The sequence below is a fragment of the Procambarus clarkii genome, chromosome 20 (genome assembly GCF_040958095.1).
Source record: "Procambarus clarkii isolate CNS0578487 chromosome 20, FALCON_Pclarkii_2.0, whole genome shotgun sequence".
In the NCBI taxonomy this organism is placed as follows: domain Eukaryota; kingdom Metazoa; phylum Arthropoda; class Malacostraca; order Decapoda; family Cambaridae; genus Procambarus; species Procambarus clarkii.
In genome coordinates, this window is record NC_091169.1 from 26,010,689 (window position 1) to 26,024,630 (window position 13,942).

Genomic DNA, 13,942 nt, shown 5'->3' on the forward strand with positions numbered 1-13,942 from the left:
GCTTAAACATGTAGCATTAGATCTAGTTACATGTATATACAGTGCTGGATCCCACTTCATGAGAGAGAGAGAATTAAATTCTATATTGGATAAAAAGCATGCTGGAAGTAGTCAAAATTTCAAGGATTTTTGTGTTGGGTAAGGGTAATAAAATGCTGCATGAAGATAGTCTGGTAATAAAACGGTGTTCATGATAACTGCTGATGCAAGACATGTACATCTATGATTCAAATCTATTGCAACAGATGGTCAAGATGGAATAAACTGCAGAGAAAATGATTATGTTCAGGATGGTAAGAGATTGTGAATAGCATAATATAGCGGCTGAAAGACCATTGAAGATGTAGACAAGGAAATTATCTTTAATCGCTATATAATTGAATGACGGGAAGTAAGACTGATGCCATAAAACCTAGTACAATACTGTAGGTGTTGGTGTATAATATGAAGAAATTGTTTATACCGTACTTTGATATTACAAGCTTTTATTAAAAAATATTTGAATAGGCTCATTTTAAGAAAGCTACTTACATAGTTACATAATTGTAGAAATTAGTTGCTGGTTTCAGAATTCTCATATGTTCCTATATGTAAATAGGATACCTATTTACATATGGTACTCAGTTAAAAAAATAATTTCAAACAAATTTTCAAACAAAAATATAGTAATCGTGGAATGTTTTTGAGTAAGAAAATGATAGAAAGAATTGACAAATTGTTACTAGTGTTATCCATACATGATTAAGACATAACTAAGGTTTATATCTTTTTGTGCAAGTGTGTGTAAATAAGAATATTCTCCATACCAGTTAGTAAGTTATTACTGTACAGTGTATGTGAAGAAATATATGGGAAGCGCAGTAGAACAAAAGGTATATCAGAGTTTTGAGATTGTGAGCTTTTACCCAATTGTAAATTAGAAATTAAATTTAGTAAATATTCAATTTGTGCATAACATTACTCATAACTGTTGCTTTTTATATTTTGCATACAAAACCAAAATCATGTTTAATATAAAGAAGCATGTCATATGATTTATAAGGATGCCTATTAAGTAATGGTACAATATTTAATATTTTTGTAATTGCTTTACTATCTAGCTGTGTTGTCAGTCATGCAGACCCACACATTTATGTTATTTCATTATAATGTAATAATTTTTTTTTTTTTAAATAAACCTTTCAAAGATAATTCAGATTTTGTCAAGTTCCTAGTTTTTTAGGTAAGAGCAGGGATTTTCTGGAAAGTTTGTGAAATTAGATATTGCAGGCATGCTTGTTTGAATTGTATCACAGGATATATACATAGTCATATGGCAAGCTGTCACAACATATCCACACATTTGGCATATTTTGCAGATAAGATAGGGGGTGGCACTTTGGATACAAATAATATAAACTATTACTTAAGTATAATGCAAAGCTTGGTGCCACCCTTTGGCAATTACTGGAGTATAATGCTAGTTATGTAAATACTGTACTGTACAATTACAATTTAGTTTTAAAACATCAAATGCAGCTATACAAGAAAATATATTAAATTGTGTATTGTATGTTGACTAAAGAATACATTATGTAATTTCTAAAGGTAAAAAAATATTCTGTACAGCAGTACTGCATAATTATAGCAGGTCTATTAACATGTCACAGAAGCTATATCTAATGGCATTTTTGTGAAGTGTCGGAATTTTACAAGCATTATATCTTTAATACAAAGTAGTAGGGAAAAGCCCTAGTATTAAGTGACATTCATCAACAGACCAAGAATAATAATTATTTGGCACATGTCTAGTATGAAAAGGGTAATGAGGCACAAAAGTTGTACTTAATTTTTATTAAAATGCAATTTAACAATCAACAATAACATTTAAATTGTTGTGGATCATGGTAAATACTAATTTATAAGGTAAGCTAGCAAGAGTCTAGATCCTTACATTCCTCAAGCTTTGATGTGCAACTGTTTTACAGGAGAAATGTGGCCATCACCAAGCAGCTGAAGTAACATTGCCATATCAAAATTAACCATTAAAAAAGTTGTGCAACAATATTTTGACACATTCTGTGGTTTTTAAATATTTGTTGTATTGCTATATTTAACAACTGCAGTTAACACAGGAAATATATGCAATTTCTTGTCCATTCAGTAAGAAATTTTCAAATCCAGAAGGCTACATAGCATGTCAAACTATCTAGGCACTTCTGGATATCAGTATGACAGTACAAAGATAAGTGGTATCAAAGGAATCAGTGAGAGGGACATTCATTAATGAACAGTGGGAAAGCAAAAAATGAAAATCCTAAAAATCCTGCTCTTAGAACATCTTGAAAATCAGGATGTTTTAAGAGCATTACTGTGGAGTAAATATGTAACTAAGTCACATATACTTTTTCACAGTATTTCAATGCCAGGAGGAAGGCCATGGGATTAAGTCCCATTTAATGAGTTCATTATAGCTAACATTCATCCATTCATAATATAAAATTATGTCAAGGGGCTGAGCGGACAGCATGCTGGACATGTGATCCTGTGGTTATCTTGAGGTTATCTTGAGATGATTTCGGGGCTTTTTTTAGTGTCCCCGCGGCCCAGTCCTCGACCAGGCCTCCACCCCCAGGAAGCAGCCCGTGACAGCTGACTAGCACCCAGGTACCTATTTTACTGCTAGGTAACAGAGGCATAAGGTGAAAGAAACTCTGCCCATTGTTTTTCGCCAGGCGCCTGGGATCGAACCCAGGATCACAAGTCCAGTGTGCTGTCCGCTCGGCCGACCGGCTCCCATCCTGGTCCCTGGGCGCCAGCGAGAAACTATGGGCAGAGTTTCTTTCACCCTATGCCCCTGTTACCTAGCAGTAAATAGGTACCTGGGAGTTTGTCAGCTGTAACGGGCTGCTTCCTGGGGGTGGAGGACTGGGCCGCGGGGACACTAAAAAGCCCCGAAATCAACTCAAGATAACATCAAGATAACCTCTCTCCAGTAGTTGCATTATGAATGACAGTAGAAATAAAAGTTAAGAAATTAGCTTCTGCAAGGAGAGATGCACAAGCAGTTATGTTGGTAAGGACATGGGTGGCAACACTGATATTTACCTGAACTACATCTACTGGAAGTTAAGAGTTATCATTTTCAAAGATGCTGAGCAGGTTAGCAAGGTAAGATTTTAAAACTATGTTCATTGATTTTACTAGATGGTGAATGATTCCCTCCCTCTGGATTCTCTCGTGAACTTGCAAGTACAGTATAAGAGGTTAGGCTGACTGGTCAGGTTGGCATTCTGCAGTTCTTTCTGCCTATTTTGAGGATTGAAAATTTGCAAATGTCACCTCTATCTAGGAGGACTTTCCCGTGGGCCAGAGATTTTCTGAATAGGAGTTTGTGAGACAGTTCTTCAGCCAATTCCTTAACATTTTTAGATTGAATTTTACCTACACCTTGGGTTTTAAATTCCATTAATTTGTCCATGCTCTTTCAGATTGTTTCAAACCTTTGTGGGTATTGGGTTGTCTACACCAGTGTTCTCACTAAAAGATTAAAGTATTCATTCAGTGTTGGCTGTCTTTTACGTGTCTTAATCTGCTGAAGGAGTAGATACTAGAGAAGAATGCAGGAATTGGTAGACTTACTATCCCAGGGAAAAGCAGGTCCAAGCTTGCAAAGTGAGAAAGCAGAATTTATATGAAATGTGAAGTAAGAGCAATTAATACAATGATAAAAGGAAGAAATGTTAGTAAACTACTAAAGAAAAGTGCATAATATTCTACTGCCAGCCCGACATGAAAGTGAAACTTTAATATGGAAAGGGGCAGTGTGTTTACCAATAATAACAGTGGAAAAGTGTTTTAAGAATAAAGCAGCTGGAGTGGGTAGGATAGGTATAGCAACTTGAAGTACAAATGAAGGGTGAGGGCATAAAATATAAAGCAGATGAAACAATTTGCATAAGTGGTATATCAAAATAAGAGTGCTTTAGAATATTTTTACCAAGGGTAAAATAATGGAATCATATGGTAGAGGCCAAATTCAGCCTCCTGGAGGAAATACTATAACCACTCCTGTAAGTGTGGAGTATCAAGGTAATACTATTTATACAACGTTCAAAATACTATCCATGTGTTTATTTTTATTAGGCCTTTGGAGATTTTAAATATCCCAACCTTATTAAAAAATTTTGGCATAAAATCAACTTCGACCTTAATCTGATTCCATACGACAAAATATATTATATACAAGATAATATGCTGGACTTTTTAAGGATAAAAATTGGTTTTACGACAAAAAAAAGTGCCTATTTCCTGCATTTGTACATACTGCAGCAATAATTAGGTAAACTACAATAAACCACTAGTCTTGTGATATTGTATCTTTTTTGTCTTTTTGGTCCTGTCAGAAATATCAGTTAACTACATGTACCTTTACAGTAAATCAAATATGAAAACTAAACACATCCAACTATAAATTAAACTGAGTATTTCCACAATGCTTTCCACTACAGTATTTATATGTACATCCACTGAACAAATGTATAATTTCTTAACTGTGTACAAGATGAATCTTCAAAAATGAGATTCACTAAAGACAATGTTCTCCAGGCACCGTCTGCAGAACATCTGTCCATGGAAGCACTGCTTATGAGCTTAACACACAGGAGCCTTATCTTCTGTTTGTTTCTTCTTGTTTCCCTCACTCTGACCTTTCTTTCCCCCCCCCCCTCCCACACTTCCCATTTGCTATGTAATGTGGTCTTCTACTGTTTGATAAGAGGAAGCCTGTTAGGCCTCCCAAGATGGAATGCAAACAGCTGCAAAACTCCTGGGAGCCTATTTACTGTTAGATGAATAGAGCCATCAGGTGAATGGAAATGTACCCAAACATCAAACTGGTACAATTTAAATGTGAAATGTATGCGGTACCCCCAAACCTACAGGTACATTAACCCGCTTCTTTAGATGAGTATTTATTAATAAGTATTACCAAGATGGTAATTTTATTTGTTCTGCAAGTGTTTCAAAGGTTTCTTCATAATTTAATGACCAGGAATTTTTAAAAAAAAATTTTACATTTTTCAGAATACTCCGAGTATATGACTATGATAATCTTTGAAACACCTGAGAATTCTAAAAGCTAGTATGAACATCACCTACTAGCCATTACAACAATGAATCCATATTTTTATATTCTAAAACAAAACAAATATTCAGGCAATGGCGGGATGACTACGTTTTTGTCCGTCCTGGACCATTCTCAAGTCGATTGTGAATGGTCCAGGACGGACCGAAACATCGTCGTCCCTTCATTTTCTAGTGTGTGGATTGGTCAACAAAAATATTATTTGTAATTTTAAAAACATGAAACTCTCAACAGAGACCTTATCTCTTCCATTAGAAACATTCTGTACATGTGAGTGGAATGAATCCATGCAGCTCTTAATAAACAAAGGAGGACACACCAAGAGTCAAAACCACATTTTCATTTACAGGTATCAACAATTATCGAACTGTAAAACATCACAATACATACAATGAAATTACAAGAACATGATGAACACACTCCAGGTATGCACATAAATAATACTGAGGTTATATAATGGAATCAAACCCACTTCCCTAGACTCTCCAAGGACACAATTACTGACTGAATCGGGATAGGTTAAAATATCTGGTCAAGATACTTTTAGCTCATCACGGCTTGGTAATGCACGTGCCTGGGGAGTCCAGGGATATGTGTTACATCTCGATGTATGGCCTTAATATATTCAATATCATGGATATCAGAATATCTTCCTAGGTGACTTCAACCTGCCCAGTCTAAGATGGAGAATAGCAAACAATATTACATAAGGAATTCTATCTGGAAATAACCAACCACAGGTCAGAGAATAACTTTGATTATGTGACAAATTTCTTGCTCAACCAGCAGATAACAGCCAAAAATATTCTAGATCTAATCTTCACAATGAAGAAATAATCTGGGGCATTACAATCTCGGATACCACTACTCGGATCACATGCTCATTTAAGTGCAAACGAACATCAATACTCGTAATAGACTAAAAAATTATCAAGCCAGAAGGATTATTCAATAAATTTAATTTTAGTAATAAAAGGATAGACTGGGAAAAAATAAACATGAAACTTACAATCATCAATTGGGAAACCCATTCTAAGTAGTAAACAGCCCATGCAAGGAATAAAACAACTGACTGTTGAAGCATATAAAGTCTGTCTGAAACATGTTCCTTTGCTGAAAGAAATGATATTCACTACCATCACTATAATGTTCACTAAGTCTTTTCCAACAAGTCTACCATGCAATATAATCAGACATAGCAACATTAAGCATGTTATTTTGATGCTTCTTTTATAATAGGAAATTCTTCTAGGAAATAAGATGCAAGTGGAGTTACAAGAGTGTGTGTGTATGTGCGTGCAAATATTTCTACAAGTCAACATTCAAGTTCTTAGCAATGTAGGTCCTGACTTACCAGTCTGAATAAAGCTTCACCATTAATTTCATAAATCATGACCAGCAATAATATCAGTATAAAGATCACATTTAAAGAGGAAAACTACCAAGATACCTTCCACATGATGCATGTGGAAGGTAATATATATATATATATATATATATATATATATATATATATATATATATATATATATATATATATATATATAATTGCATTAGTGGTGGCAAAAACAATGAGTAATAAAAATAAAAAATTTGATTATCCTGCAAAATAGAGAGCTATCCATAGTTTAAAAATAAGGCACATTGACATGTACTTGGCGTCAAATTTTGGATTACTTGCCACAAGCATGAGCCTTCAAAATCACAGGTAACAATAGGTAAATGTGTGTACAAGATACTGAAAAACTTTATTGCTAAAAATACTGTTAATGAAGCACCAATTGCTTGTATTTCACTTCAATCTGAAGTTATGATCTCACTTGATAGGTCAAAGAACTATTTATATACAATATTAAGTTTAGAATATCAAGGACTGTCCTTTTTATTGAAAATTTATCACAAAAACCAGTACGTGAATATTCCAGGACTACTGCTTACACTGTATTAAATTCCAATTTTACCCTCGGCACAAAAAATATAAAATCTCAAATTTAATAACTAGGATACTGTACTTACAATCTGAAGATTTAACAATCATTTATTTAAGCTTCTCTTCCTCCTTGGGTGTCAGATCCATGTATTTGCGAACTGAATTATCCATGACAAAGTGGACCCCATTGTCAATTGGATGAACAATGAATGGAATGCAACCCAAGCCAATAGCTGTAGTGATCCACTTACGGGTGGCAAGAGGCACCTTTGGTATGGTTCGAGCCATAGTGAAGAGTGAGGCTGCACACACACGATTAATGGTAAAGCCAGGAATGATGACCGATGCAAGGGCTTGCCACACCAGGGTGTCTACCGCAGCATGTGTAATTGCCTTCTGAGTGGCTCCTGGTTGCTGCAAAATAAAGTGCACTGCACAGGATTCACATTCCCTATATGTTTTTTGAAGAAATTTCCACAGTAATGAGTAATAGCAAAATAAACAATAGGTTATCAATTTTATAAGCTAAATTAAAAAAACAATGCCTAAACTTACCTTGCTTATTTTTTTGGCTTTGTCATAAGTATCTGCAACCACATATGCAGATGATACTCCGTAGGTTGCTCTTACAAACCACAGGGGCGTTAATGCTCGAAAAGACTCTCCCACTTCATTAGCATAGCCTGAAATTACAAGAGAATACAAATATAGACAGGAAAATATCAGTTACTGTATGTATATGCTTGCATAAATATTATTGTACATAAGACAACTATGAGTCAGAGTAGTTTAAACAATTTAAATCTTGGAAACACAAATTACAGTATAACAATTTATAAATTTCATTATTAAGGTATATGTAAGGACTGTCTAATATTGAAATACAGTAGTGTTGTAAGCATTATATATTTAAATAAGGCTAACCTCAAAACTTGATTATTGAATACAGTTCGGTATTGGTATATACAACCCAATGTACTGTACAGTATATACCAATATAGTGCTACTTGTGGTGATCAGCAAATAATGGTACAGTAGGCCTACTGTATCTGGACTAACACTGAACAAAAACAAGAAGAGTTATGTCAGTTCATAGTATTTATACTACAGTAATTAACAAACAAATGCACACTTCATATGGATTAAATGAACGAGAGAATTAAACATCTGCATTTATAAACAAGTTTAACATTTGAGGTTAAATGTTTGCGTGAAATTATAGTATGTGTTTTACATAAAATGTAATCAGTGTAGAACAATTTCAGATTAAGAATACTTACAATGCTGATGGAGCAATTGTTTAATTTTTATTTTTAATTAAATAAAGGCAAGTAATGGAGAAAATAAAATTATAAACCGAGTGCACAAAAACAGGATGTGTAAAATACAAAACTACATGCCAAAATGCTCTGCATATTAGTAGCTTTATACAGTGTACTGTATTTATCTTACCTATGAATTCTCTACTGTTCAAGTATCATATGTAGGTACACTTGTATAAATAAAGTATATTTATTATTAAAAATATGTACAGTACACCTGCCCATGAATTTAGTTTTTCTACTATATATGCAAACTGTACAGTATACACAAGAGAAAGAATATATGTACTGTCCATCAACGAAAATAAAGCCTATATAATCTATTATATCAACACAAGGGGCTGTGATAACTATACTCACCAAGCAGACGGACGGGAGTGTCTCGGTAAATGTCAACCTCCTTCTCAGCAGCCATCTCGCCTATAAATGTGTCTAAGCAATACTTAAAAGCTCCTTTACATACTGCACATAGAGTACTTCGCTGTCATTACAAGCTATTTCAAGAGTACAAATACACTACAGTTGTGTTAAAAACTACAAGACAATACAATATATGTATACAGCAGATATAACAAATCAAAAATATTGCTCGACATTTTTTTTTGGTTTACAAGTGCACTACCAAGCATGGTACAGATATACGGAAGACACTCAGATTATGGACTTTCAGTATATGCCTTACTTAACCAAGCCCAAGACATGTCAGGAATATGTGAAGCAGTCCAGTGTAATTACAGGATGAGAGCTATGCTCGTGGTGTCCCGTCTTCCCAGTACTCTTTGTCGTATAACACTTTGAAATTGCTGACGGTTTTGGCCTCCAGCACTACTCAGTTTGTTCCAACCGTCTACCACTGTTTGCAAAAGTGAATTTTCTTATATTTCTTCGGTAATTTTGTTTAGTTAGTTTAAATGTTTAGTTAGTTTAAATCTATGACCTCTTGCTCTTGAAGTTGGTCTCGGGAATTCTTCACAATAAATTTTTTCAATTTACGTTACTATTTTGTAGGTAGTGATCGTATCGCCTCTCTTTGTTGTATTTTCTAGTGTGGATATTGACAAGTGTTACCAAATAAGAAACATACAGATTATAAGAATTTATGAAAGATACGTCCTAAAATCAATATCTTTGCGAGTGCTTTTGCCTGAGTTCGTATCCTGGCTGGGGAGGATTGACTAGGCGCCAATCCTTAACTGTAGCTTCTGTTCACCCAGCAGTAAATTTGTACGTGGTTCTTAATGCGATTTGGCGGGTCGTATTCCAGGGAATATTAAATTAAGGACCTGCCCGAAACGCTTTACGTGCTAGTGGCTTTTACAAAAATGTAAAAATTCTTGTGGATATAAAAAAAAAAAAAAAAATCTTCAAAATGATATCATGCTACAGATGTTGAAGGACAATATCTCTGGCAAGGCACTAGTATATATGTCACTTAATACTATGAAAGTACAGAAATTTTATGAATATTGATTACATACTGCAAATATAATTCAGTAACCATCGTGCCACTTACCAATTACTTACCGGTGCTGAGATTTCAGCTGTGTGCAGCTCCCCTGTCGCTGCTGAAGGCACACTGGCCGAGACTCACGAGAACTCTGGTGGCTGGTGTTGTCATCAACACTACGAGCCTAAACCGGTCCAGGATACCTTAATTTAGTTAATTTATTGTCATTTTAATTAATATTTCGTTTTGTCGTGTATATATACTCATATTTGTATATTTTAGTAGCAGCCTTTCTTGTAGACCTTCTTATTTTGTTATTTTAAATAAGTGTAAAATGAAGAAGATGGGGGAGGGAGAGAGAAGGCCAGACACCATTAATCTGTCTACATTAATCATGTCTACACCATTAATCATGTCTACACCATTAATGGAAGGCAATTCCAGGAATCTGAGAGAGAAAGAGATATGGGAGTGGATATAATTCCCTCCCTAACACCAGAGGCACACATAGGTAGGGTAACATCAGCAGCATATGGGACGCTGGCAAACATTAGAATGTTGTTTAGAAACCTAAATCAGGACGCGTTCAAAGCAATAAACACAGCTTTTGTTAGACATATACTGGAATATGCAGCACCTGCTTGGAATCCATACCTTGTGAAACATAAAACTAAAATAAAAAAAAAGTGCAGAGGTTTCCTACAAGTGCAAAAAGTGCCAGAGCTTAGAGGGTTATGATATAATAATAATAATTATAATAATAATTTTATTATTTTATTAATACAGTAATTTTACCTTTTATTTAGGTTGTGACGATAATCTCCTTCAAGAGATTGAGCCTGCTCTTCCCTCCACAATTACGTCGTTGAAATTATATAAAACTACTATGGAAGAAATGTCCAACAACGACAACAACACCAGCAAGGTTTGCCAGAGCGCAAAACGTATGCAGCCAGACACCTGTTCAGACTCAAACCGCCAAACTACCTGTTGATCGCTACCGGCTCCGCTGATTGGTCGCCGGTCTGGCTGCAACTGCACTCGCCCCCCCATACTACTTGATGTCTGGGGTCGCCACGACCTCAGACCTCAGAATATTCAGTGCTTTCGTGGTTACCACTCCTCCCGGCTAGACGTTAGCGTGTACTGAGAGAGGTGGTAGCTTAAAGCCAATATTCCAGCACCTTCCCTTTAATTTTGTGTTGCACTTCTTGTTATTTTGCCTTAACGTAACTTTTCATTGTGTCATTTAATTATTCTTATTATTTTGATTGATTGATTTTATTATAAGAATTTGTTTGTCCATTTTTGTCATGTTTTGATTTATTTAACGTAATTAAAATTTCATTGTTAAAATTTACTTGTGTTTTGTGTGTCTTCTCCTTACCTTACCACAGACGAAGTTCCAGTTTTTCTATTTTTTTTATAACTATGTGACGAGGCCATACCCCTAGCCTTAAACAGCCGAACACCAACGCGTTACCGTCACAAGGTAAAAGTACAGTACATACATACAAAATGAGTTACAAGCGGAATGTTGGATTTCTAGATATATATTTGTTATATATATATAATATATACAAATGTTCTTACATTCTTTTACAGCCAATAGCACGCGTAGCGTTTCAGGCAAGTCCTTAATCTTATTATGTTCCCCGGAATACGATCCCGCCAAATCGTGGTACCCACTTTACTAATGGGTAAACCGAGGTTACAGTTAAGGACTGACGCCCATGAAATCCTCTCCAGCCAGGATACGAACCCAGGACAAAGCGCTCGCGAAACGCCAGGCGAATGTCCGGCGCCATGTCTCCACTACACCACGGGGAAAGTTAGTATATACTATTCCTAAAGCCACTAATACGCAGTGTTTCAGACAAGATGTGGGAATTAAAAAAAAAAGACCAATTCACCACAGCGTATTCAGTCTGAACTAGTTAGACTGGGTCATAACAATTCCTCTACAATTTCTGTTGTTTATTATTCAAGCACAAACCTGATCAAATCATTTATAAAGGCCATCCCTGGTCATAACAATCACTATAGTAATGACCTAAACACATAGATGACACCTTGAGGTTATTATTCTTAAACTAAGGTGAAGTGTATGGTGCCTGAGAAGTGGACTGCAGAATGTCTATTCTGGAAGCTCTCATTGAGTTACTTTTGAATATGCCACTCGATCAACTCACCGAGATGCACGGTTAAGTAGTTATTTATTGAAGAACACGTCCAGAAATCAAAATGGTGAGCATAATAGGTATTAGCGAACAGATTGAACTGATTTAGTTCTTAAATCGCCCAAACTGCCCTATTCATCTGTTTAAGCAGATCACATATGAAAACTTTCTTAAGATGCATGCACGAGAGAAAACAGGGATCGTCCTACATAGATAGTTTCGTGACGACAGATGCGGTGTTTCCCTGCGGTAGCCTCTTGGACCACCATATGCTGCTCTACTGCTGGGAGGCGGCGTCATGGCGCTAACTACCTTCTCTTGTAATGCTATTTCTCTTATTTTTTCCTTATTTTTTAGATATTGTTTAATATGTAGATGATACAAAATTAATTAGAAGAATTGTTGAAGACGAAGACAAAATTTGTTCAGGAACACAGACTGTAGGCCTCAGATTTGGTCCGAGAAATTCTTATTGAAATATAATACCAGTAAATGTATAAGGGATTTGAAATGTGGAGATGGGGACAAGAAACCGGCAAGTCAATATACTCAGGACGGTTTGCTAGTCTTCCTGGCTTGGAGACTCTTTTGATAATTACTTCAAGACTCTTTGCTATGTGAGACTAGTCCTAGAGGATTCAGCCTCGGCATGGAGTCTCCGCCTTAAGAAACACACCAGAAAACTTAAAAAGGTGTAGAAATTTGAACGAGTCTGGTCTCAGAACTTTATGAGATGGGGTACGGAGAAAGATTGAGCTGAAGGGCGATCATGCAGGCACAAATATAGGTGAACACGTGCGCACGAATACTCCCATGCACGCTCGCACCTGTGAACACACGCACGCACATATACTGTACACATACGTGTCCACATGTGTTGTGTACGTATGTACATATACACGTGTATATACGTGCGCACATATGTACACACGCCCACCCATTGATTCTTTGCTACGAGATATAGTGTCAGATTTAGGAGAGTTAAGAATGGAAACAAACTAAGAGAACTCTACCTATCTATTCTAAAACAGAGAAGAGCCAGAGATGACAGGAATAGCAAAAGTAGACTGAGAGCCTCCTACGACAAAGCAGGACGAGCCTTTACACACGTGGACACTGTAAACACAAACGTGCAAGATAATCATAAGGAAATACATTCAGTGCGGCTAGTAAACCAGTGGAAAGCGCCTGAAACGACTATCTGGAAGTATACAATCAGCAGGTATAGAATAGCACGACCACACCAGCAGACGCACCAGCAGTTGGGTGTCAAACTCCCTGAGGTGTGGGAGTCGACAACCACTCCTGGGACCGCCTCCATACCTGACGCACCGCCCATGCTTCCTGCTGGGGATTATTGGCTTTTTTCTTGTCGTTCAAAAACTTGAATTCGTCGAAGTTTACGTGGAGCTTAGTGATGCATTCTTGAAACAAAATGGTAAAATTTACATTACGAATGTGATAGTGGAAATGATGTAATGTACATATAGTATTTGTGAAGCAATGGTTTGAATAGTGAAACAAAATTAGGTTGGTTGAATGAATGTTAATTGTTAGTTAATATTACAAAGTTAAAGTGGTTGTAATGTCATTCAGCAGTGCAATAAAGTGTCAACAATATACTATACAACACGAACAAGTGGACTAAGTAGCCTAATACCGAGGCATATGACAATTATTAAGTGGCATACAAGAAAAATGACAGTTCTCCATATACTATAAAAGGTAAAACAGCATTTCACTAATCAGTACACATGGTGGTGATGCAAGAAGCCTCAGAAGGCCATAGTAAATATGTCAGTATAACGAGTCAAGGGACAGGCTGACTGTAGTCGTCTTGTCAGAGCCCTTCACTATGGAGTTAGTTTCAAAACCTATCAATCTCTGGAGGGTCCACCAGAATAGCTTATTAACCAACCAGCAAGAATACTTTAGGTA

The 13,942-nt window shown here is 36.0% G+C and overlaps 1 protein-coding gene across 3 annotated transcripts; it reads right to left on the bottom strand.

The window, feature by feature from the left end:
* Positions 1–1,818: 1,818 nt before the first annotated feature.
* On the bottom strand, positions 1,819–9,997 carry LOC123755399 (mitochondrial fission process protein 1). Of its 3 annotated transcripts, none has more exons than XM_045738011.2 (4): positions 9,902–9,997; positions 8,738–8,797; positions 7,611–7,738; positions 1,819–7,469 (listed from the first exon to the last, which is right to left on the bottom strand). In XM_045738011.2, the coding sequence occupies exons 2-4, from the start codon at positions 8,790–8,792 to the stop codon at positions 7,164–7,166; spliced, it is 489 nt and encodes a 162-aa protein (XP_045593967.2). In that variant the 5' UTR covers positions 8,793–8,797; positions 9,902–9,997; the 3' UTR covers positions 1,819–7,163. The 3 variants fall into 3 exon arrangements, with proteins under 3 accessions (XP_045593967.2, XP_045593968.2, XP_045593969.2); XM_045738012.2 differs by having other exon boundaries at positions 9,891–9,988; XM_045738013.2 differs by having other exon boundaries at positions 8,738–8,809; positions 9,902–9,937.
* Between the last annotated feature and the right edge of the window lie 3,945 nt (positions 9,998–13,942).

Bases quoted from the DNA above. Each gene is read 5' to 3' on its own strand.
- LOC123755399 (XM_045738011.2), bottom strand. From the start codon at position 8,792: ATGGCTGCTGAGAAGGAGGTTGACATTTACCGAGACACTCCCGTCCGT. The intron at 7,739-8,737 runs GTGAGTATAGTT...TTGTAATTTCAG, and splicing joins CACTCCCGTCCGTCTGCTTG to GCTATGCTAATGAAGTGGGA. The intron at 7,470-7,610 runs GTAAGTTTAGGC...TTTATTTTGCAG, and splicing joins AAGCCAAAAAAATAAGCAAG to CAACCAGGAGCCACTCAGAA.